Consider the following 26,061-nt stretch of genomic DNA (forward strand, 5'->3'; position numbering starts at 1 on the left):
TGGCCATTCAGCTCAACTTTGCTAGTTTGCTCCATTTCAAAGTAAGAGTTGCTTAGAAGCAAGGGGGCGGCGTGACCCATGGGGTCTCCTCAGCTCCATTCTATTTCCCACTTTATTTAAGGTTAAATTTGATCATTTACTGCCCACCCACCCCTGATACACACTTAAAATCAGGACCACGGGGTCCGCTCAACTTTTGCTCCATTTCAATATAAAAGTCAAGGGGATGGCTAGACTCGTGTACAGGATTAGGTGTTGAGGGATTGTGGGGGGCTCTGTCTGGTTAAATATAATCATTTACACCACCCCCACCGTCCCCACATACTCTAGACATCAACTTCAGCTTGACTGCTTTGGTTTGCGCCATTTCAATATAAGATAATTAGAGAACAAGTGTGCTATGTTGGGGGTTGTTAAAGGATATAGCGGGTTTTGACTCCCCCCAAGCCCCCCTAATAGACCTGCTCTGCCCAATTCTATTTTCTGCTTTATTTAAGCTCAGCCTGTTCAAATTCAGGAGTGCAACACTACCGTGACCTCTTTCATTTGCTCCATTTCAAAATAAGAGTCAGGGGGAATGGTTAGAATCTTGTGTAAGTTGTAGTTGGAATGCTGGGGGGGGTTTGGCCCTGTGACCCCCTCCCTGTTTTAGATCTCCTCATCTCTATTCTGTTGTCCACTTCATTTAGGCTCAGACTGTTGTCACACACGTGTGCATGGGAAGCAGCTGAAGGGCTTAGGAAATATTGTTTATACATCTGCCCAGGGGGGGGCGGGGTGCACTGACGCTCTTTCTGAGTTCTCTGCAGGTCTTACCCGGGAAATCCCACCAGGAACCGCCATTTCCAGGAAGGACACATCACTTCGGTTCCGGCCCCAAGAATGAGGTCACTTCCGGTTCCGGCCCCAAGGATGATGTCACTTCCAGTTCCGGCCCAGAGGACGACATCATTTCCGCCCTCTGTGCTATAAAGCTCACTGCCTTGGCTTAGGCAGGCAGTTCTGTTTTGGACTCTGTGTTGTAAACTACTATTGCAATGCCTCAACGACTTTTGCAGCCGGGAAACCGTAATAAACGGGTGGCTGCCCCAAACCTTTCCGCGTCTCTGGTCTCCACTTATTACACTGTTTATATATGATTATGAACAGCAACACCCCCACCACCTGATTCAATGCTAGACCACAAGATCAACTCCACTTCTTTAGTTTGCTCCATTTCAAAATAAGAGTCATAGGGACAGTTAGAGAGGGAAGTAATATGTGTTGGGGAATTTGAGACCCCCACCCCCTCCCCATCATAGTTCAGAGTTCTTCTCCGTTTCATTCTGTTTTTCACTTGATTTAACATCTTTTTTTTTTTTTTAAATATGCTCATTAACACGCTGCCCCCCATTTCAATTCAAGACTGCCAGATCAGCTCGACTTCTTGAGTTTGCTGCATTTCAAAGTAAGAGTCACAGAGAGCAAGTCTTTAGGGTTTGGGGGTTTGACCTCCTTGCTCTCCCCCCATCATAGTTCTGCTCAGCTCCATTCTGTTGTTTTTAAGCTCCGTTTAATTAACAGCCCAACCCCACCATTAACAGCCCACCCTTCAATGAATTGGGGACCACAGGATCAGCTCAGTGCCTGTCATTTGCTTCATTTTAATGTAAGAGGTTTAGGGATGATTAGAAGCACGTATGATTTATTGGGGGTACATCCCACTTTCCATGCTATGCCAGCTCTGTCAGTTTAAAACTCATTAACATCACCCACCATGCCAAAAACATTCAAGAAACCGCGATCAACTGCTTTCAGAAAACGAGTAGTGAGAATCGGCAGCCACAGTAAGTGTCACAGCGTCAGCCGTCTAGAGCCTCTGAGGAAATCACATGACCTGACCACGGAAGTTTCTGGAAGACCAGTCAGACTTAGCTAAGAAGTGGTGCCGGGGTTTGCGTTGGCGGGGGCCGTGGCTCAAGCAGGGAGCGTCGCCGTGTCACTGTCATGTGAAATGGTGAGCCCCTCTTTGTTGCGTCGTGTGCCCCTTGACACGCTGCTCTGAGGGGAGGTTGGTGGGACTCGCGTTTCCATCACCTCTGACATTAAAACGCGACTGAGAGACGCTGACACGTTCAGCAGGATGTGCCCTGCAGTGCTGAAAGTCAAATCCTGCAGACTTCTCTAAAAACCTTCCTCCCCAACGGTCTACTGATGACAGGTGACTTGCATTATTGAGAAGGCCTCGGGCGGCGAGCTTAGGAGATTTCATAAGAAATAAAAAGTGTAGAAAGGAAGCACCTGCCACACCCCACCATGGACCCTCACGCACTGTGTGGCTCAGTGTGTACTGCTGGACAGCCATTGGCTTTACAAACTGAAGGCGATAAGCTCGGCACACAACGTCTCCAACAAGGGGATTGTCAGGAGGGCCCGGCAGGTGCTGCCTATCCTTTCTAATACTTCTAAAAGGCGCTATAAAGACCCATGGAGGATACAGGCCTTTAATTGCATCAGGGGGCAAGTCCACCATGTTGTTAGAACTTCAAGATGCTAATGGCCGAATAAGAAGACCATGGTGCTCTGCCAGGATGGGCCTTGTTTTAAAGTTCACCAGAGGACCATACGGAGCAAGATGGGCAGATTTCAAGAGGCAAAATCCAACAGGATCAGACTCCGAGTGACAGAGCTGAAGGGGTTCAAGTCCCACAATGCATTTAGGCAGACAGGATCAGGATAATCTGACCTGACAGACTGGAGCTGGAATCTGCAAGATGGTGATGTGTGGAAGGGTCAAACCAAAAAGGCAAAACTTAAGAGTGATGATATCAGTCAGGATGGACAGACAGTGCCGGTTTGGGCCAAGTAGGAAGATGAGGAAGGAACAAGTGATATGAAAAGACTCAAAGAGCAAAAAACTGAAGGGTGTCAAACCTTAAAAAACGGAAAAGCACCGGACGGCACAGAAGATGACAGGTTCAGACTCCGTGTGGTTAGGCTGCAGAATACTTAGAACTTACAGGATCGGTCGCTGTGAGGCAAAACTGGCGAAGTCAAGCTTTCAGAAACACATTCAGGTCGCATGGATCGAGCTAAATGAAGACGTGCACTTATGGGAGGGACGCCAGGAAAGCCAAAGGTGGTGAGATCTGTAAGGCTCAGTCAGCATCACAAAAGGCAAAACGTAAGTTCAGGCTGCTGGACACCGAGATCTGACACTGCCAGGACCACAGAAGGAAATCTGAAGACATCAGGGACCAGGAAGGTCCAATCTACGTGAGGGAGAACTAAGGGAATTCAATTCTAAAAATGCTAACGAGGTCAGTCTCCACGTGCTAAAGATGAGGACAGGCAAGGCCTGAAACATAAAACTGACAGACTGGAGTTAGAAATGACAGGATCAGGCGTCGTATGGTCAAAACTAAAGGAGTCCAATTCTGAAAAGGCCAGGATAGAGTTTAAAATGGGATTGGGCAACCAATAACTAGCGGTGGCAACTCAAGCTCTAAAATATCAAACTGTCAGAAGAGATTTAAGATGACAGGATCAGTCTAAAAACTAAAGATGTCAAACCCCAAAAAGAGAAAAATCACAGGCCAGTATCTAAGATGGCAGGATCAGACTTACTGTAACAGAAATAGAGAGGTGTCAATTCCTAAAATATAATGTTGAATCATCTTAGTTAAGATGACAGGATCAGGCACCCTGAATCATCAATTGTGAAAGTCCAAGCCCTACAATATCATACTGTGGGATGTGCATCAGACTCTATGTGGTAGTTCACCAGCACTTTTGGATCTCGATGGATTAGCTCACATGAGGCAAACCTAAAGAAGTCCATCTCCAAAAACAGTAACGCGCAGGCCAGGGTTTAAGACGGCAAGATCAGACTTACAGGAACACACCTTTAAGGGGGCGTCACTTCCTAAAATACAATACTATCACGCAGTAAGAGGATCAGGAACAGTTTGGTCAAAACTGAGGGAAATCAAGCCGTGAAAAGAGAAAAACGTGCAGGACAGCATTTATAATGGCAGGATCAGCCTCCCGGTGATAAAGCTGTTAGGCGTCAAGCTCGAAGATATTCAATTACCAAACTACATGTAGGATGACAAAAATCTATTTCCGTGTGTAGGGCCATCTTCAAGATGACAAACATCAGCCACTGTGAGTCATAAATGAAGGGAGTAAAGCCCTAAAAACATGAAAAGCGCAGGACAGCAATTAAAAATGACAGGATCAGCCACCGTGTCAGGAAGCTAAGAATAGCCACAGCCTCAAATATAAAACTGCAAGACACTGCATTTAAAATGATAAAAATCTTTTTCCATGTGGTTAAGCTGCTGCAGACACAGATCATGCGGGACCAGTTCACTTGAGACAAAAATGAGACACCACACTATAAAAATAGAAAAATGCCAGGCAGTATTTAAGATAACATGACCAGACTCCGAGTAATAAAACTGTGGGGAGTTAAGCTCCGAGTTTCAGGTCTGTTAAGAGTGCATTTACGATGACACAACCAGAACTCCTTATAAAAAGGCTGTGGAGAGTCCGGCATTAAACTGTAAGGTGACAGGATCAGCCTCCATGTCGCAGCGATGCGGCACATTCAGGACTCGACAGGTCAGGGTGCACGAGGCAAAACTAAAGAAGTCAAACTGCAAAAATCAGAAGAGCACAGGCCAGTGAGTAAGATGTCAGGATCAGACTCTCAGTAACAAAACTGTGGGCTGTCAGAAAGACAGTTTTGGGCTGTCAGACTGTAAAATCGTACTGAAGATGACAAGATCAGGCACCCTGAGTCACAAGTGATTAAAGTTTAGCCCTAAAAACATGAAAGTGCAGGCCAGCATTTAAAATGACAACATCGGTCTCCCAGGGGTAAAGCGGTGGGCCATGAAGCCCAAAGATAACAAAGTGCCAGACTTAATATTTAAGTTTAATTTTAATAAAAGTTGCAGCGTACATTAAGCTTACAGGATCAGACAACAGCAGGCAAAACTATGAGAAGTCAAGTCTTAAAAAAAAAAAAAATGATGAGCAGTTCATAAGATGATGGGATCAGACATCTGTTTTAAAAAGAAGCAGATATCTCAGCCCCTAATTATAAAACAAAGACTGCATTTCTGATGACAGGATCAGCCTCCATGTCGCAGCGATGTGGCACATTCAGGTCTCGACAGGTCAGGGTCCACGAGACAAAACTAAAGAAGCCAAACTACAAAAATCAGAAGAGCACAGGCCAGTGAGTAAGATGTCAGGATCAGACTCTCAGTAACAAAACTGTGGGCTGTCAGACTGTAAAATCGTACTGAAGATGACCAGATCAGGCACCCTGAGTCATAAGTGACAGACGTTAAGCCCTAAAAACATGAAAAGTGCAGGCCAGCATTTAAAATAAAAACATCGGTCTCCCAGGGGTAAAGCGGTGGGCCATGCAGCCCAAATATAACAAAGTGCCAGACTTAATATTTAAATTTAATATTGCCCCGAATAAAGGTGCAGCGTACATAAAGCTTACAGGATCAGACAACAGCAGGCAAAACTATGAGAAGTCAAGCCTTAAAAAGAGAAAAAACTGATGAGCAGTTCATAACATGATAGGATCAGACATCCGCTTTAAAAAGAAGCAGATATTCCATCCATCCAGTATCCAACCTGCTATATCCGAACTACAGGGTCACGGGGGTCTGCTGGAGTCAATACCAGCCAGCACAGAGCGCAAGGCAGGAAACAAACCCCGGGCAGGGCGCCAGTCCACCGCAGAGAAGCAGATATTTCAGTCCTTAATTATAAAATGAAGACTGCATTTCTGGTGACAGGATCAGCCTCCATGTCGCAGCGATGCGGCACATTCAGATCTCGACAGGTCAGGGTCCACGAGGCAAAACTAAAGAAGCGAAGCGAGTAAGATGTCAGGATCAGACTCTCAGTAACAAAACTGACGGCTGTCAATCTGTAAAATCGTACTGAAGATGACCAGATCAGGCACCCTGAGTCATAAGTGATTGAAGTTTAGCCCTAAAATGATGAAAAGCGCAGGCCAGCATTTAAAATGACAAGATCAGTCTCCCAGGGGTAAAGCGGTGGACCATCCGGCCCAAGGATATAAAACTGCAAGAATGCATTAAGGAAATGTTTAAAATAAAATCAGTTTCCCCGAGTCCCCGAGTTAAAACTGCAGCGTACATAAAGCTTACAGGATCAGACTACAGCAGGAAAAACTACAAGAAGTCAAGCCTTAAAAACAAAAAAAGTGATAGGCGGTATATAAGATGAGAGGGTCAGACATCCATCAAAAAAAGAAGCAGATATTTCGGCCCTTAATCATAAAACAAAGACTGCATTTCTGGTGACAGGATCAGCCTCCATGTCAGAAAATGAAAGATGTTAAATTCTAGAAACAGAAAAGCGCAGGAAGTTCTTTAAGATGACAGAACCCGTTGAGGAGATAAGCCCATAAAGACTAAATTGGGACTCCGTATTTAAGATGACAGGATCAGACTCCATGTGGGAGACCTGAAGCACATTCGCATTTTGACGGCTCAGACTCCATGAGAGCGAGAGGAGTTACGTTTATTAAACCGTGAGACCAAACTGAAGATGACAGGCTCAGACTCCATGTGGGAAAGCGGCAGCGGGCTTAGCTCTTACAGGATCAGTCAAAAACTGGAAAGTGCAGGATGGCAGTTAAGATAACAGGATCAGCCTCCCCAGAACTCCCAGCCCACAGCACGGTTGGGACGTCAAGTTCAGAAAATGGCAGACAGGATCAGACTTCAGGGCAGCCGCATGGGGAGGGTCTCGGGGCCTCCACAAATAAAAAAACGCAGAATCATTGCAAAAGGAAGTTAAAGCTTCACACGAAGGACGTGACTTTAGCACAAGTGTGCAGGCCCAGCAACGAGGAAGTGCGTGCGCGTGTCACGGGATACCACAAGCGGCCGTCCGTAAGATAAAGCGAAGCTCGGCCCACTGGGATGCCTGGAGTCTTTATCTCCCCCATCTTCTCGACACACGCACACTTTGTACACATAAGAATCTTTCAGGCTGTCATTTCCTAGCAGGAAACACGGCGGCCCCTCTTTGTCAGGCCGGTGACCTCAGACCAGCCTTTAGGCAGGTTAAAAAAAGAAGCCCACTGTGGCCCTCGCATCCTGTAGTGTCACCACACATCCGAAGAGGACGCATACATCGGTGAAGATCAGAGTCAACTTCAAAGTGTTTGGGAGTCTGCAGGACATGCAACACGGACTGAAATCTTACCCAGAAAACCCACCCATCCCAAGGAACCTTTGGTAAAAAAAAAAAAAAAAATGAAAACAACTGAAAGGGTCCGAAAACCACAGGGCGCACAAAGTAACCTGAAGCAGTGGGGCAGGACGGGACCACCTGAGACAATGGAGAAGACTCGGACCACAAAAAATATCCAACTCTGTCACTCAAAGGAGGGTGGACGGCGCGCTTGTTCGAGACCCCCCAACCCAAACGGCTCCCGCTGGTGGCCGTGCTGGACTGAGCGTCTGACTTGGCTGGTGGCCACCTGAGCGAGACGCTGACCTGGAGACCAGAGTGGGCAGCACTTGAGGACCACCGGGACTGATGGACTGAAGGACAACATGGTGGTCTCCAAGCCTACCAAATAACCCAGACAGTGGCCCGCATAGTCAAAGTAAAAACTTAGAGGGGGCAGAAGAAGTGTTGTGAGGATCAGGAACAAATGAGTCGGAGCTGAGACCCCCGAGGAATTTTAGGAAAAAGCATCTCAGACCGAGCAGCTCTGTGCGCTATATAAATAAAATGTATTATTATTATTATTATTAATATCATCATCATTATTATATTATTATGGGAAAAGATGACAGGTTAGGGTTAGTGGGCAGCCAAAAGAAAAAGAAGATTATTATTATTATTGGGTGAAAGGCACTATATGGACTGTGTGGCATCCTCTCCGCTCTCTGCTGCTTCACGGTCTCTGCCTTGATCTGCCCACCAACTCCAGGACCACCCGTCAGTCTGCCCCACGGTGGTACCTTTCACAATCAGACTTTGTACAGCCAGCCTTATATAGCGCCTTGTCTTATGTGAAATCTTCACAGCAAACCCAATCACAGACTTTGACTGACTGAACACTTTCATATCCAAGCACAAGATGGAGCTTATATAGCGCCTTTCACAGGCAGTACACAGGAGACAGGAGGTGGGTGTACATCGCATAGGAACAAATGACGTCACTCAGAGTGGCCATCACTGCCTTGCACCCTGTGTTGGCTGGGATTGGCTCCAGCAGACCCCCGTGACCCTCTAGTTAGGATATAACGGGTTGGATGTTCCTCCTTCTTGGTCCTATAAAACGTCGTCCTCCACCTTTGTCACATGTCTTGATATAGCGCCTTACATAGAAAAGTCTTCATGGCCAGTGGCGCCACTAATTGTCCCTTTTCTTGCAGAACACGTTTCTGCTGTGCCATTACAGTCGACTCTCATAATGTAGCGCCTTGCACTGCCAACGTGGCTCCCGATTGCTCTTTGATTTCATTGGCCGGCAAGCGGAATTTACTTCATACGGGGACATTCCTGGCACTCAATACAACAATCGTCCTTTAAGAAGCCGTCAAGTGTTAAGTGTAATTGGTGTGCCGCGGGCTCACATCGTGGGAATTCACCAACATTTTCAGAGAAATTCCAACCAAACGTGATCGACTTGATAGATAGACAGATTGATAGATAGATAGTCTGTGACTTTTACTTTTACGTCTGTCAGTCAAAACACATCACTGCCGTGAAGATAAAAAGAACTGTCTGAACGATGGCTGGAGGTGAAACAAAGTGGGCAAAAGCTGAAGGAGCCCACCCAGACTACTTCACCAGGTACGCTTTTTCTCATTGCAGCAGCCCTCCATGACACAAGTCCGGGGTGGTCTCTACCCCCTTCCAGAAACTTCTCGGGTTTTGGAACGCCTGGAGTTGTCTGGCTTGTCTAAGTGGGGGCTTCCGTTTGCCCACAGCTTTACGGGGAACGTGAACAATAATAATAATAATAATACTTTTTCGGTATTTAGCGCCTTTCTCATATTTCACGGTGTTATGATATGGTCTTAAAATGGATGAAACCTCTTCATTTTCTTCAGGAGAAGGAGGAGAACCTCGCGTCTCCTCCATTGCGACACGATCCTTCCGCATTCCCATTCCATTGTTTTTCCAAAATATGTTTTATTATTTAAAATTTTGCCCATAATTGGAAAGTCCGATGTCAGTCAAGTATTGCCCGCCCCGACGAAGACCCCGCCCCCAGTCAGGTGGTCTGTAGCCCGGCCTCAGGTGCGTCCGTTGTCTTGTAAATGTAAGGCGCTTTATGGAGCGGCGTGGCCTCCTTTCCACTGTCAAGTGCCTCTCGCTCTCTGCCTTTACCTGCCTTCCAACTCCAATGCAGTCAATCAAGCAATCTGCCCTCCATTGTACCCTTAAGCTAAAGTACCATCAGGTGTAATATAGCGCCTTGCGCAGCCACAGTCTTTCCCCTTACAGCCTGTGACTTGTATGGCGCCCTCTGTAGTCGCTCCTCCATTTGTGTAGCAACTTTCACGGCAAACGCAACTACAAACTTTTCATATCAAGCACACTATTTGGCTTATATAGCGACTTTCACGGCCAGTAAACACATGACAGGAAGTGGGTGGACACGTTCTGGGAATAAATGGCTTCTGTCAGAGTGGACATCAGGCCACGGGGACACAACAAAGCCTTCTCAATGCAAACGCTCCAGCAAGAGTTTCGTGTCAGGAGTCGATCCATAGATGGCATATATACAGCGGTGCCCTATAAATTACGAGAAGTCTGTTATTAATATAGTGAGTTTCACATTTGAGGCTGGTCGCCCTAAATGCCGCACTAATTGTCACCTGGCGATGCTCGAGTTTTGTTATAAAACGCGCTGATTTGTAAGTTGGGCTCTTTACTGCGCATGTGCCTTCTGGCGCGCAAAAGTCCGACATTGTGACCAATCGGGAGATCCGTCTGTCTGCCTTGACCAGATCGCCTGTCCAACTCTCAAGGCGCAATGCTTACAGTAAAATAAATAAATGCATAATTAATGAATTAATTAAATAAATAAATAAGCACTTGGTAAAAAAGTACATCGTGACAGACAAGCGAGCCGACCAAAGCGGACCCGAAGGTGACCTACGCAGCACTTAAGCAGGTGATGCCAAGCAAACCCTTACCCCCCAACCCCCCACTCTCCCCCGCCTGCAGCAGATTGTGCTGACGGTGCCTGCGTTTGATGCTCAGCGATAAAGTCGGATAGCGGCGAGCCATCGGAATGCTGGGCACGTGAGGGCAAATCGGAGCGCACCTGTCCCGCATCCAAGTGTCACTCGTCACCTCGTGCAGGACGTTCAGGGTCAAAGCGGCTAATGACGCCATGGATGACTGAGCAACTTAGTTTCAAGCGCCAAAAAACAGAACAATAAAACGTTGACGTTCCATTTATTTTTATTTATTTGCTTAGCAGACGCTTTTCTCCAAAAGAGGTCCTGTAGAAATACACTAATGACGTGAGCGGGAGAGACGGGTTATTTCGAGCGCGTGCGCGAGCTCGTCTGAATGGGCGATTCCTGAGGGGGCAGGATGAGGGTGGGTGGGTGAACTTCGACGGGATCGCCTGTGACTGGGTGGATTGAGGAGACAGCGAGAGTGTGTATTGGAGTGAAACGGTAACGTGGGGTTATGGGAAGGCAGCGAGTGGATCTGCGAAGGGTGGGTGTAAGGGGACAGCGGAGCAAGTGCGTCTGAAGAGAGCTGTGCGCATGGAGCGACGGAGAGAAGTCCAGTTTGTACAGTATATAGAGTGAGGGGGGCTGCGAGTGTCACGTCAAAGGTAGTGTGCGTGTGTATTTGAATGGATTGGTGGCGCTTGGAGGTGGTAAGTAAGCATACGTGGAGTTTAAGGAGTGGTCTGCACTATATACTAAAATCAATCTCCAATGGTTGTTTTTTCCTAAGCCTTTTTTTATAATTATTTTTAAGGCTACAACTAATAATCAACTAATATGACGATTTATCTTACTAGGTGACTTGGAACTCTTTGTTGCAGGTCACCGAGCTTTTAAACAGAGAAACATTCTATGCCACATAAACTACGGATTAGTTTACCATTAATGCTGTATTTCGTACTGAGTATCTTTCTCTTTTTTAAGTGTGAAATTGTCATCCTTGTCAGCAAAGCAGACCCTCAAGCAGTCGGTCCGAGTGACTGAAACGACCACAAAGTTGGGCGCTCGTGCCTGCGCGTCCGCGTGCCCGCGTCTTAGGGCTTGTTTCTACTTCAACACATTGAAGCAGCAACGCAAAGCGCGCGCACGCGGTCTGTGACCAAGACACGTTTATGTTTGGGGGCTGCCTGTTCGACCGACGTATGGATAGCCTGGTAGTCCTACATGATGAGCGGATGCACTTCACTTATCTTGGAATGTCTGTCATGTACTCTGATGACATGATCCCTTAGTTAATTATTCTGACACCCAGACAGACAGGTATGAAAGACACTATATATCTGATTACAGTATATATGTGAAAGATGCTATATATACTATATATATATATATATATATATATATATATACTGTATATGTATGTGTGAAAGGCACTATATAATTGGTATATATTTATATATATATACTGTATATGTATGTGTGAACGGCACTATATAACTGTGTAACCAGGCTCTCCTCGAAATTCACCACTTCGGATATTCAAATAAGCGTTGGTATCACATCGCATCACGAAAATTGAGCGCGCATTTGCTGCGGGGTTTTCCATGGTATTGGGGGTGGTGGTTGAGGCGTGACTCCACGTCTGACGTCATTTTCGCGCCCCAAGTATAAATCAGCCTTTGTCCTTGGATGTCCTGCCTGTACAAACCTCTGAGTAAACTTAAACGACACGTGACACTCGCCTTGTTAACAAAATATTTAGCAAACAAAACTGAAAGCTTAAATAGTGTGATTGTGTGCTCATCATGATATTATATACTATATACAGTATATACACACGTGTGTGTGTGACTGGCGTGACAAGGCAGTGAACATACATGTCGACAGTGAAGGCGATCACGTGGGTGGATGTCTGGAGTGACTGAGAGTGTAAAGCGAGTGTAGCACGTATGAGTGGAGTGAAAGGTCAGAGCCATTTAAGTGCCCGTAGAGTGAGAGGGTAGTGAGTGGCAGCAGATTGAAACTGTGAGCGTGTGTGAGAGTTACAGGCGTTGTTCCAAATCGAAAAGAAAAGAACAGAAAAGCCCCTCTGACAAAGACGTGGACTCCTGACTCCGTGCGCAGCAATGAAGTGGTCTCATGAGCTCAAGCTCCCGAACTTTTGTGCCAAGCCCTCCTATCATTTACATCTACATCTTCAGAAGTGTATTGTAGAGGCAGCCCCCGATTTCGCTGCCCATTATATGATCAGCCCCGAGTGAAAGTCCGTTATATTGGCCTACGAACTTATAGGCTCAAAACGCTGGACTCTTACATTGTATAAACCCATAAGTCGCGCACGAAAACCCATGGATGTCCACCACAAATCCCAGCTCCTCGACTCTATTTACGTGTAGGACCGCATCAGTTGGTGGGGTGTGCACGTTCTCCTGAGACTCACGGGAGGCCGCCTGGGCGCCTTTCTGATTTTTTGGAAGTGAAACGTGAAATGTGTGGGAAGCGGCGCGGGGTCCCGAGCGTATACGCGCCTCTGGAGACACGCGAGGCTCCAGTGATCAAAGTTTGCTCGGCTAATTAGCGTTTCCCTCGCGGCGCAACTTCAGCCGGTGAGGGTGGCTGCTCGGAGGTGGGGCTGGGTGCTTTTAGGGTGCTGGGGTGGGGGTTCAAGTGAGAGGGGGTGTGTGGATTCCGCTGTTGAACCCTGGTCCTTTGACAATGGCACTCCAAACTCTGAGTATTTTGCCCTCCAAAGCGGCTTCTGTGCGCGTTCACAGATGGGCGCCAGTGGGGTTCGCAACCTGACGAGAGTTAAAGAGAAGGCTGGCACTAAATAAAGCCTAGGCACGGGGTCGGGGTTGGGGTGGGCTTGGCAGGATGTTAACCCCGACTTCGGTAATTTCTATGTGTAATAGGGCTGAGGGTGGTATGGGGGTACAACAGTCCACATTTACCCACAATACGGGGCCGAGGGTGTATTATACTTCAACTTATTAACAGGAGGATTGAGGTAGAGGTCTGCAAGCTGGAATCAAAGGAACACCTGCCACAGTTGCCACCCCCCCAATAAAGAAACTACCAACATGATGAGCTGCTCAGCACGCTTATGTGCCAGCGGATGCCTGCTGCGCCCCCACAAACACACCATGCCAATCGCTACAAAGAAGTAGCAACGGTCCAGTAATCTGAACCCTGATATTTCATTATCTTGAAATAAAAAAAATGGTGGGAAGCAGAAGAGAGGGAGCGAGCGCAGTTAATTAGCCGAGGCTTTCAGATAAGCCTCCCCGCTTTATTGCCTCACTTGCACACATCGCTCCAAAATGTCAACCCCCCAACACACACACCTCCCCATTTAGATACATAGAAACATCTGAGAGCTGACGAGAAAGACACACATAGGAGCAAACAACTAGCCCCCCCACCCCCTCATAACCCCCCAACTCAATTGATACCCCAGAGTGAATTTCTGTGCCCTAATTAAATGTGTGGTTCTGTTTTTTTTGGGGGTCCAGTGTACACAAGAGGAAATGTTTAGTGTGGGCTGTGTCACTTGGCACCCACTCACAATCCTCACAATGCCAGTGCTGTTGCAGGACCGATGAACACATGCAGCCCTAGAACAGACCCCTATTGAAGGGTACAGAGGTGGGCTTGTGAGAGCCACAAGCAGGAGGCGCTACTTTTTAATTTTATTATTTTTTCTTCTCTTTAGAAACACAGCACTTCCTTGTGAACAAACTGAGCCACTCACTCAGTCTGGGAGACAGAAAACAAGCAGTGGGCAGCAGCCATCAGGGGGTCTTCTGTGTGTAACCGTTATTGGCACCAGTGCTTCCACGGAGGCTCACAATTTGCCTCTAGAGTCACAGCGGAGGTATTGGATTTATTATGGCGCCTTTCACACAAAGCAAGCCGTGCCCTCAAGAGCTGAAGGCGCTCATTTATATAGCGCATTGCCAAAGCGCCATGATGTGTGGCAGTGGGCATTTCTATCAAGGTTCACAGAGAACTGTCTGTTGGGACCTCAGGCAGCTGGCCATGCAAATGTGCATTTCAAATCCCCCAATTATAAAACCCCCCGGCATGCACGGTATGGCTAATAACGCCAGTGTGATATGGGCAGCACTTTAGAATGCACAGCAGGGTGCCCTGACCACTCACCAAGGAGTGCGCACGTGTGTGTGTGTGCAGGCGTGCGTACAAGAGTGACATGAATCACCTTACTGCACAGTCAAGCCCCCCGCTGCAGTCAAGCCCCCCGGCCCAACAAAGAAGAGATGAAATGCATCAGGCGCTTGAAGATGGAGTGGACCCGATGAGTGACTGAAAGGAGACGAGGGTGGGCTGCCAGTTTTATTTATTTATTTTTTTTGGGGGGGCTCCAACAGGACCTTGGGACATCTTGTGGCACAGGATGGCTTCAAATCCACGTGTCCCTTTGATCTCACCAGCCAGACAATGGCCAATCCCAGTGTCTTGAGGTGTGCCATGTTGCCCAGCATGGATGCCAGCCTTGTATGGCTCTGGCTACTTTTCCTGCAGGACGGTTGGCCGCGTCACACGCGTCGCTAGGATCCCATTGTGCCGTTGGTTCTGGTGAGAGATTGGAAATTGCGGAAAAGCTGAGGATGTAGCCAGAAGACCACCATCATTTAATAAATAAATAAATAAATAAATACAATGAGAATGTGAGAGATGCCCCAGGCTTTCAGGTGAGCTGTTGGTGGTCTCCTCAGCAGTGGACCCCTGAGTTTGGGGGATCATTTGTGCAAACACACACACACACTGTTGTACACCGAGGCCTTATGGTGAACACAGAGTGTTCTGATTGCTGCACCCAGGATGCCCACTATAGATGCCATTCATGCTCTAGTTTAAATATAGCGCCTTTCATGGAAAGTGGCATTCCCAAGCATCAGACCAAAATATTTCTGAGGTGGGGGACAAATAGCTGGGAATCCATGAATGGCCTCTGGCGTCATTTTCAGAGGTGTATTTGATTATTATTTGGGATTGCCATTGTTCTGACATCATTTTCTTCCTGATTTTAATCACAAGTGTCCTCATTTTGTGTGTGTGGTTTTTTTTTTTGACCACCAAAAGTGTGCCATGTGACGACATGGCATCTCCCAGGAGTTAAGATGGCGGTGATGTCAACATTTCTGGAATTTGTGAGTTTCCATTGCCTTTGATTTTGGACTTTATGTGTTTGGACTTTCATCACCCCCCCGGCCCCCCATCTGTGAAGTTGTCTGGTTTTTGATCCCTTTGCCTTCTCCACACTACATTCTGAATGTTCAGCTCCAGATGCCAGGGCTTGAACTTTCTGGTCTGCCATCTTCCAATTGTGGTAGAACAACCCCCAGTTTTTGCTACCGAATGTTGATGGGAGCCCCCACTGCATTGACCAAGAAAAGCTGGCATGTATGCAAAACAAACAGTACCAGGGGCTTACTTGGGCATTTAGTTCCCTGCCTACATCTCAAAATGCCCACCCCAGGATGACATCCTAGAAGCTCCACTACTAAAAACACAATCTACCTTCACTGCTGTAGTGCTGTAAATGACACTATATATGACCTCTGTGTGACAAGTGACTGTCTGAGCTAAGAAAGGTAGGGTGGCATTTAGCATGAAAGGCACTATATATGGCTTCTGTATGACTAGCGACTGTGACAGGACATAAATTAGAGGTGGCATTTAGTGCGAAAGGCGCTATATAAAACCTCTGCATTAGAAGTGAGTGAAAGGCACTATATAGAGACTGATCAAATGTGTATTACACTATACATATAAAATGCCATGGGCTGATGTTCATCAAGGTGGCACATTTTCTAAGGCATTGGGGTTTAACTTACAAGGCTGCCAGTTCAATCCCACCGCTGACTCCCTGAGTGACCCGGAGTATCAGCTGTACACATGAAAACGGCAATGCTTCCACACGGAGTGACACGGGGGCACCAGAATTAGTGTTGCTGCCATGCAGATTGAGAATCCTGTGGCGGTCCCCATGTCTGCCAATTGTCTCCGTGGGATCTGCTCGTGGCACCCGTGTCTGTGCTGGTTTTACTCTCTTGTCCCCAAAAATGTGTGGCTGTCATTCATTGGCGTGTCTGTGAATGTTGTACCTTTTGCCCACTGCTGCCAGGATAGGCTCTGCCCCCAGTACATGTAAAGATTGGCACTTTGGCACATTAAGCACAGGAAAGGCGCCCTATAAATAACATGGATTATTCTCACAAATGCAATGTAAGATAAAGTCTGCTCCGCGTTCAGTTTGCCCTTCATGGTGTCATACAACTAAAGGCTGCTGCTGTTTGTTTGTTTGTTCCTGTGAGGCACTTTGGGGTGTTGTCTCCAGTTTGAATAATGATACCCATATGAAAGCGGGCATCTTCCATGTAAGGCGCTATATAGCGCAAAGCCCCACGGTGAAACCTCTTATGGTGTTTGCCGTGACCCTCAATATTTCCAGTTCAAATCCTCCCCTCCCGAGTGAGTCGATCAACCCGAGTAACCTCAGACATTTTAAAATAAGGAAAATGGGAAGAACCGGAACATTCCGTGAGCTCGGAAACTGCGTCTGCCAGGAACTGGGCCAAGGGGAGCAGAAAGCGGGCGGTGCGTGCGTGCGTGCGCGCGTGTGTGTGAGTGCGTGTGTACTGGTCCACGTAAAATGCTTTGTGCGATGGCGTTGATCATCCAAGCAGCTCTAAAGCGCAACAGAAAAGCCGACATGGAGGAATAAATTGGGAAGCACTTGAGAATCGTTTTACCATGCAAGGCGCTATATGGGAAAGTCACGTTCTCCGTTTAATGGGCCACTTGAAGTGTTTTGTGATGGCCGTGAAAGTAAAATGACATGAAAGTATCAACTAAAGGCTGCTAATGATTTGTGACTGGCTATGTAAAGCGTTATTTTATTTTTAATGATCAATGGCGCTGTATAAGGACTAAATAATTTCTGCGCTTAGTTGGTCAAGTCAACGGATTTTATCATCGCAAGCACTACAAGGTTTAAAATAAATGATTAATTAAAAGAGAAATAAAGATGGATATTCAATTGGATATACTGTAGAAAGTACATTTCAGGGATTTGTAATCCTGAAAGGCGCTATATAAAAATAAGAGTGATTGATTTACATGTTGAATCGGTTCTGTGAAATGTCACATGATGGGTTTTACCATCAAAAAAAAATCATTGACCGATCTTGCTAAATAAAATGTTTTTTAATGACTTTTTATTTTTTTGCCATGAAAGGCGCTATATCAGAATAAAGACTAGATGGTTGCCATGTTTAACCGCTCATGTGGGGTGATTGTGTGAGCACATTAGATAGCGTTCACCGTCCAAGTTGAAATAACGGCTGAACGATACAATTATGTAGCGTCTGGTGAAGGAGTTTAACCATGAAAGGCGCTATATAGAGACTGATTGACACCTGGGATGAAGTGCGTTGTGAAAGGATACCATGAGGACTGGCAAGCGACTGCGGATCTAAAGCGCTTCACCGCGCTGCTATAAGCAGTAAATTAATAATAAGAATAAGAATAATAATAATCTATTGTATATAGCACCTTTCTTAAACCCAATGCGGCCACACACAGCATTAATAAGAGACAACGAAGCACTGAAGCAGCGGTAAAGTAACAACAGTAGAAATAAAACTCCCTAACAGTTTTCACCTCGAAAGGCGCTATATCAAATAAAGAGTCATTGTTTAAGTGGTCCACAATGGGCTTTTAACATAAAACCTGGTAACGCTCCACAGCTAGTTAAATGGGGGGCTTTCCAATGGTCCTCAGCCTGAAAGGCGCTATATCAAGTCCCGCACCTGATTGGCTGCGTGTAGTGCCCGGTGACTGCATTTAGCGCTGGTGTTGTTATGAAGGTCAGTGGTGTTTTATAAAATGAAAGGCGCTATATCTCGATCGCCTGGTATCGGTGATAAGCGCCATGTTAGGCACGTTGTGATGGAATTTACTGTTCAGGTCGCCATAAACGGAAACGGAAAGGTTGACGGGCGTTGATTTACTTCCGGTTACACGAAGCACTTTGTAGTTTTTTTTTTTTTTTGCAATGAAAGGCGCTATAAAAACTACATTACCATTTTTAGCTGCTGATGTTAACCGTTTGTGTGAAGTGCTTTGCAGTGGGGTTTACTGGAGGGGTTCCTATAAACTGTAAAATGTATGTATAGTGATATAACGGTTTTTTTTTTTAATGAAAGGCACTATAAAAATAAAGACGGAATTCTGCGCTTACCGAGGTAACGACGTGCTTTGCTTTAATACAGAGATGGACTGATACTGATGGTGTACACCACTTTGTAAAGGTTTTTAACGACATCTGTAGAGTAAGTGAAACATGTGATGAGTCGCCCCCTTTAAAGTATTATTGTCACGAAAGGCACTATATCTAGAATGATCGAGACCCTGATTAGTTGTCCCCTTGAAGTATTTTGTGATGACGTTTATTGTCAAAGTTTCTGCCAGCTATAAAGTGAATACTGATAAACGATTGGTTATGTAAAACCCTTTGCTGTGGTTTTGAACCATGAAAGGCGCTACATAAGGTAAAGATTGATAGATGGGCTTAAATTGAAAATCTGAAACCAATTTCTTGCGGGTCTTACCACCCAATAATTAAAGATGAATCTTTCCGGCCATCTGCATAAAAGGCGCTATATAACATACTGCGGCTTTGAGTCGAGAGCAGCAATGGCGCTATCGGAGCTTGAAGACGCATTCCAGACACGCCGTTTCCCACCAGCTGGATGGGCAGGATGCAGTTGGGAAGCAAAGAAAACGAAAACCACGCAGCCCCCCATTAAACTTGAACACGTGCGGCAGAACTTGAAAGGAAAACAGAAGACGAGAAGCCCCAGTGAATCATTCACACGCACTGGAATGCCGGAGCTCTCCGGCGGACCCCTGCTGCAGTGCTGAATCACCGAGGAGAGATGAAGGGGCTTTGGAATTGGGGAGGGGGGAGGGGCGGGGTAGGGGCGTCTGTCGCAAAGTGTCGTGTGCCCACATCCCAAAGCAGATCACAAAGTGAAGCCCATCAGCACATGGCCCAAAATCTGGAGGAAAGCTATTGGGGGGGATGTATGGGGGGTCTCCATTTACAAACATCTGTCCCGCTCGCTCGCTCGCTCGCTCACACGACTCACTGCCACATTGCAAATGTCAAACACCAGCGGCACAAAAGGAGACACGGCATCCCCTCACCCCCCAATTTACAAACGAGTCACTGGAGCCGACGAGCGAACCATCAAGAGGATCGTCAGTTAAGTCTGACACAGAAAAGTAGGCACTGAAATACAGAAACTGCAGAAAAAGGACAACCATAGGGACATGGCCACCTGCCAGCACACCAAACAACCCTGGCATGTTGCACAACTGCCGCCAATCAACTTATCTGTTTTTACTTCCCACACTTTAAGTAAAAAAAATGAATTTGTGTTTGACTTGAGAGCTCATCTGATCTGAAATACCGGTCGGGGAGGAATATGAAGCGGCGTTCGGCATGTGGTTGAACCTGTTGGGTGAAAGGAAATCTTTCATAAATCTGTGGAAAGCAAACAAATGAGGAAGAAAGCAGAGAGTTTAGACAAAGCAACCCCCCCCCCATCAGGTTTGGAGAATATAAAAAAACTGGAGCGTCCCTCTGGGCCACGTGACTCACTGGACGGAACGCAAGTCACACTCCTGTCAGCTAAAGGTGAATATCAGCAACCCCGTGAGGTGGTGGTGGTGGTGGCGCGGTGGTCCGAAACACGTCACCTTCGTTTCAGGAGTCCATCAGATGACGTGAGGCACGAGCGCTAAACTGGCACATTTTAATTTATGGGGGCGGCGGGCCTCCTTAGTGCGTCTGGTTGAAGTCCTAAACAGCACCCTGAGAGGTAGAAGGGGCTTGGGGGCGCGAGGGAGGCTTTAATACTTTGTGATAAATATGGCCATCGGTGACCCCCATATGATATGTCATTTAGTGTGGCACTGAAGGACAGCAGCAAACAAATGATGCAGTATTCCATATAGCGCCTTTCAGTGTTTGCAGCAATAGCAAGGCACCAACATCTGGAGCTGTGAATTTCTTACTGAACAATCCAAGGAGTCACCTAAGCGTTTGTCTTCCCTGAGGATTCCGCATGGCACAACCGCCCCACCAGAGATGGCAGCAGTGGCACTTGAACCCGCATCTTTTGGATTAGAGACCAGCCTGTGCAGCTAAAGGAGGTCTCTAAGGCCCCAGGGCACCACTTAGAGAGCAGCAGCCTCTTTGTCTCTAAGCCTCAATGCCCCCCACCAGGTTATATAGCGCCTTTCCTACTGCTACATATGTCATAGAAACTAACACAGACTGCTGATATGCCCATTACACTCTTTGGCATTCCATTTCATTTCCACTTTCAGGTGGCTCTCCCCCTCATTCCCTGTCAGGTGCCAAAGTGAATGCCATCCGGAATAATCACACGGCAGCAGTAACAATTTGATTGCTCACTGGCACTAAGCATTAGAGCTGCGGGCTAAATAAAGGAGGCTTTTGTATGGTGAAATGCCAGCTGGGCGACAGTCCACAGAACGGGCACATCCGTGCGTACAGGTTGTGGGAGTACAACTCCTGCGTCATTCCCCTCTGAGCTTTGTATAAATCGGGTGAGGTGCCAGCATCCAGCCAAAATGACACCTGCAGTGACTCCGCTAAAGTCCTCGCCTTATATGTGCATGGGAGACGTCCCTCACACTGGCTCCTGCACGCACATACACTGATTAAGAGCGGGCATGAAGGCTTGGGTGGTGATGGCGAAGCCTTCCACCTTAGACACACCCACCTACTGCAGGCCCTTAGACCCAATGCACTGGATATTCATGGGAATGTCCATAGTTCAGAATTCACACTGGCGGAGGGCTGCAGTCTACCCCTGGGTAGGAACCCACCCTGGAGAGAATGGCAGGCTATTACAGCAACACTCAATAGCAAAACCAATTCAAGAACCAACCCTGGACGGGCCGACAGTCTCCTAAAGGCAACGTTCATCCAAAACCCCATCAAAGAACCAACACTGAACTGGATGCCAATTAAGATTAGGTAGGCACACTTAATAGAGAAACCAATTAAAGAACCAGCCCGGGACTGGGCACCAGTTCATTATATCCACCCTGGACTTGATGCCAATACATCAGAGCCACACTTACTCACAAACCCAAGTAAAGAACCAGTTCTGGATGAGACGCCAATCCATCACAGTAACAGTTACAATCTCAGGGAAGAAACCCCCCCTGGATGGGATGCCAACCCATTACAGCATTCCTAGACTGGACGCCAGTCCATTAGAGCCACACAAACGAAATTATGGAACCAACTCTGGATGGGGTGCCAGTCTTTCATAGCCACCCTAGACTGGATGCCAACCTATCATGTCCACACATACTCACAAACCCAATTAAGGAACCAACTCTGGACAGGATGCCAGTCCATTTATTAAAGGTAATAATCAATGAAAACCCAATCAAGGAACCAACTCTGGACAGGGTGCCGATGCATCATAGCCACCATGGGCTGAACGCCAATCTATTTCAGACACACTTAGTAGCAACACCAATTAAGGAACCAACCCTGGACTGGACACCAATGTATTATATCCATCCTGGACCAGATGCCAGTCCAATAAAGGCAATATTTAATCAAAACCTAATCAAGGAACCAGTTCTGGGTAGAATGCCAATCTGTCACAGTAACACTCACAATCTCAATTAAGAAACCCACCCCGGATGGGACGCCAACCCATTACAGCATTCCTGGACTGGATGCCAATACATCATGGCCAAACTTATTCTCATTGGATGGGATGCCAATCCATTATAACTTTCCTTGACTGGATGCCAATCCATTTGAGCCACATTAAGTCACAAACTAAATTAAGGAACCAACTCTGGATGGGATGCCAGTCTTTTATAGCCACCCTGGACTGGATGCCAGCCTATCACAGCCACACACTCACAAACCCAATTAAGGCATCAGCTGTGGATGAGATGCCAGTCCTCCATGGGCAGACAAACCTCACTGACAAACCCAATCAATGCCAATCCATTTACAGGCCACATTCATTTGAAAGCCAATGAAGGAAGCAACCGTTCGAGGGGATGCCAGTCCTTCACAGGGCACATTTACTGAAAAACCAATCAAGTGAAGCCAGAGTGCAGGAACAAACTCAGTACCACTTGTCATGTGTGCACCAATAGGGTAGTTGTCTCCTGTGGGTTTACCAGGTAAGCCTGGCATGGCCTTTGTGGCTTTGTTTTTAAGTCTGCGGTCACACCGCCTGTCTGCTGCATGCAATTTAATATCCAACAGACAAGCTAATGTCAAATGACGCATAATTGTTTCAGTCCACCGTGCCAGTCAAGGAGCTGGGTGCAAATGAGCAAATGCCACCGCACCTGACTAAGGGTGTTATTTCTCTAAAACTGCCTGTTCACTCGACTGGCATTTCAATCCAAAGAAGCTTCCACAAAAGAACCAAATCGCAGACCCATCATCAGAACTGAAGAAGTGAATGGGACGATGGGTTGGGTGGCAGCACTTAGCCAAGCAGCAGTGAACTCGCTGCCCTTGTCAGTGAGTAGGCCACACATACGTGTTGACCGCAAGGGGAGATTGTATATAGCGCCTTTCACGATGTGCGCTCCCATACTGTCACAGCACCATCTATTACTACCTTTGCTCATCCGTTTAGGGTTGCGGGTAGACAGTGCCTTTTCATATGCTATTGCCTGGCACACGCACAGTGTGCCACACAAGGGTGGCTTTTGAACCCCCACAGCGTGCCAACAACCCACTCACAATGAATGTAAGACTCCAGCGCTTCCACCATTTCCATTCAGGGCGCCCCGTCTGTGCAGTCTGCATGTTCTCCCAGTGTTCATGCCAAGGGGGGCACAAACGAGGCTGATGGTCTTTGTGTGCGACTGTGACTTGGCATCGCTTAACCAGCAGTTTCAGAATCCGTGGACGTTTGACGCGTGGAGCGCCGTCTTCTAATAATGACATTAGAAAAGTGCGAAGGTGCAGCGCCTGGCAGTCCTGATCAGCGCACGGAGGACAGAGGAGGAGGAAGAGGAGGCATTTGTGAAGGAAGCTACGCGGGAGGAGAGAAGAAGGCCAGCTGGGGACAACGAGGTGCTGAGGGCACCAATCCAAAAAAAAAAGAAAAAAGAAATCCGAACTAGCCTAACTAATAAACAATTTTCCAGCTGTTAAGACAACACCGACCTGCCCCGGTGTGCAAATTGCTTTTGTTTTCTAATAAGCGGGCGCGATCTGCAGAAGATCGAAGTTCGCAGCTGGAGAGGCTAACGCGGCTCGATCAATATGCACTAAGCGTCTCGGTAATTGTTTATCTTTAGGGGTACATGATTGCAGGCAGTGGAGCACACGCGTGACATTCGACGGAACATGACGCCCCACGGGAGCTGCCGTTTAGATCCGCGCCGGGATCCACGGAATCAGACGTTCAGCTCCAAGTCTTTACTCGCCGTCTCGGAGTGTCGTAGTTTATCTCGACATTTCATCTCGAATAAGGAAGAGGAGCTAGGAAGAGGAGGAGGAGGAGGACACCGCTGGCGTCCCCCCTCCGCTGTCACCGCGGCGGCTCCCGCTGATGTTTCGCACACACAGAAGCGCGTTTAGCGGCTCGGAGAATCCCACGGCTGCAGCAATGTCATCATTCAGACAGAGAGGGAGAGAGAGAGAGAAGGAGAGAGAGAAGACGAGCGGCTGCCCTCAACTCCACACTGAGGATGCGTTCACCTCCAGCAGCAGAACGCCCGTGACCTGTCGATTCGACTCCACGCGCCACGCACAGCCCTCCGCCGCTGACCGCCGAGGTGACCCCGATCACTTCCCAGCACCGCATTTGTGAACGCTCGGCGCACAGCCCCGCGGCGGCGACTAAACTCCACACACACTCTCACTCACTCACAGAAATCAGCCACGCAGAATCGCACACGCGCACAACCGAGCCGGAGCCCCGCAGGGACGAGCGCACGACTCGCCGCTCCGCAGTCTTACCGGCTGCTGCTCCTTGTGAAGCGCGGCTCCTCTCCTCAGTGAAGGTGGCTGCTCGCCGGCGCTGTTGGTGGCGGCTCTCTGCCCGCCGCGTAGTCGGACTCGGTCTCGCTTCTCCTGGTTGCTGGAGCCGCTGTCCCGGCTCTCCCCCGAGTCGAGGCTGCTGAAGTTCCACACGATGAGCGTCTGCAGTAGCAACACGGTGAGTGCCGCGATGAGGGCGGACCGGGAGCGGCGAGCCAGCCGGCGAGCGCAGGGACCGCCGACCATCTTCAGAGTGAGCCGGGCTGGGCGCTGCGCCGGGCTTTGAGGCTGCAGGCGAGCGCTGATCTGAAGGAAGAGAGAGAGAGAGAGAGAGAGAGAGGGAACGCGCGCGCGAGAGAGAGAGAGAGCGAGCTAGCGCGACGAGTCTGTGCACTGCGCTGGAGCACAGGCGCCCTCCTGTGGTGACAAACCATTACCGTCGTCATACTCAAGGACCACAGAAGATGATGCCACCAGAAGACACTGCGAAAGGTTCGAGTCGGGATAGGCGATGAGTAAGACTAAAGAATAAGAAGAAGAATGGAGCAGGAATAAAACGGAGGGGAACATTAACGGGGCGGAGGACAAAAACGAAACGAAACAAATGCATCGGTCTTCACGATTCTGTAACAGCTCGGTGTCTCGTCAGCACGGCCACACCCTTCTAGAACTCGAGCCTATGACAGCCCAGTCGTGCCGCCAAACAAACAAACAAACAAACAAACAAACAAAAAACGAAAAACGAAAAGAGGTTTAGTCGGCTGAGCTAAAGGAAGGAGCCCGCAGGACGGTAAGCCACAAGCGCTTCTACTTCAAGGCTGTCGCATTTCTGTACGGCTCGATTTAAAAGGTGGCCCCCTCGAACGCTGTTACTGACACCCCGACTTCAATTCACTCTCCTCCGATAAAAGGCAATCCCACTGCTAACACCAAAATAACAGATCTGTGTCACGCCCGCCATCGCTCAGGTCCCTCTTGAATTAGTTTGGTGAAACTGCAGACCCTGCTTTTGACTTAAGGTGGTCTTGCTGTAAGCTGCTATGGAAAAGGGGTCTTTTTTTTTTAAGTGTACGGGTACCATGACATAGCGCAACAAGTTCACTCCTTAATTGTTTCTCTGTCTCCACCCTACAAATTCACCCTGCTCAGCTAAGAATGATCCTGCACCCCCCACTGATGCTGCAGTTTGGACCCCTCTTACAATTAATTATACCATCTCAGCTGTACTGTAGGAGTTAAAGCCTGCTGCACCATGGGAAGGCTTCTTTCCTTTCCTTGACTGGATGCCAATCCATTTGAGCCACACTAAGTCACAAACTAAATTAAGGAACCAACTCTGGATGGGATGCCAGTCTTTTATAGCCACCCTGGACTGGATGCCAGCCCATCACAGCCACACTTAAGGCATCAGCTGTGGATGAGATGCCAGTCCTCCATGGGCAGACAAACCTCACTGACAAACCCAATCAATGCCAATTCATTTACAGGCCACATTCATTTGAAAGCCAATGAAGGAAGCAACCGTTCGAGGAGATGCCAGTCCTTCACAGGGCACATTTACTGAAAAACCAATCAAGTGAAGCCAGAGTGCAGGAACAAACTCAGTACCAGGCAATAAAGGAACTGATCTCGGCTGTACTGTAGGAGTTAAAGCCTGCTGCACCATGGGAAGGCTTCAGCTGGCTTTGGGATCAGCTCTTCCTGGATGTGTGTGCTCGTTGTAATGAGGTCACTCCTCCTTAAATACTGTCATTCCTGGCATAG

General features: G+C 47.7%; 1 protein-coding gene across 1 annotated transcript in view; it reads right to left on the reverse strand.

The window, feature by feature from the left end:
* The window catches only part of xylt1 (xylosyltransferase I), an 85,852-nt gene extending 60,087 nt beyond the window's left edge, over positions 1-25,765 (reverse strand). Inside the window, exon 1 of the mRNA XM_039775914.1 lies at positions 24,277-25,765. Coding sequence (XP_039631848.1) covers positions 24,277-24,543 — 267 coding nt within the window. The 5' untranslated portion in view covers positions 24,544-25,765. The remainder of the gene's footprint in view (positions 1-24,276) is intronic.
* Between the last annotated feature and the right edge of the window lie 296 nt (positions 25,766-26,061).

This window comes from Polypterus senegalus, chromosome 13, assembly GCF_016835505.1.
Source record: "Polypterus senegalus isolate Bchr_013 chromosome 13, ASM1683550v1, whole genome shotgun sequence".
Taxonomy (NCBI): domain Eukaryota; kingdom Metazoa; phylum Chordata; class Cladistia; order Polypteriformes; family Polypteridae; genus Polypterus; species Polypterus senegalus.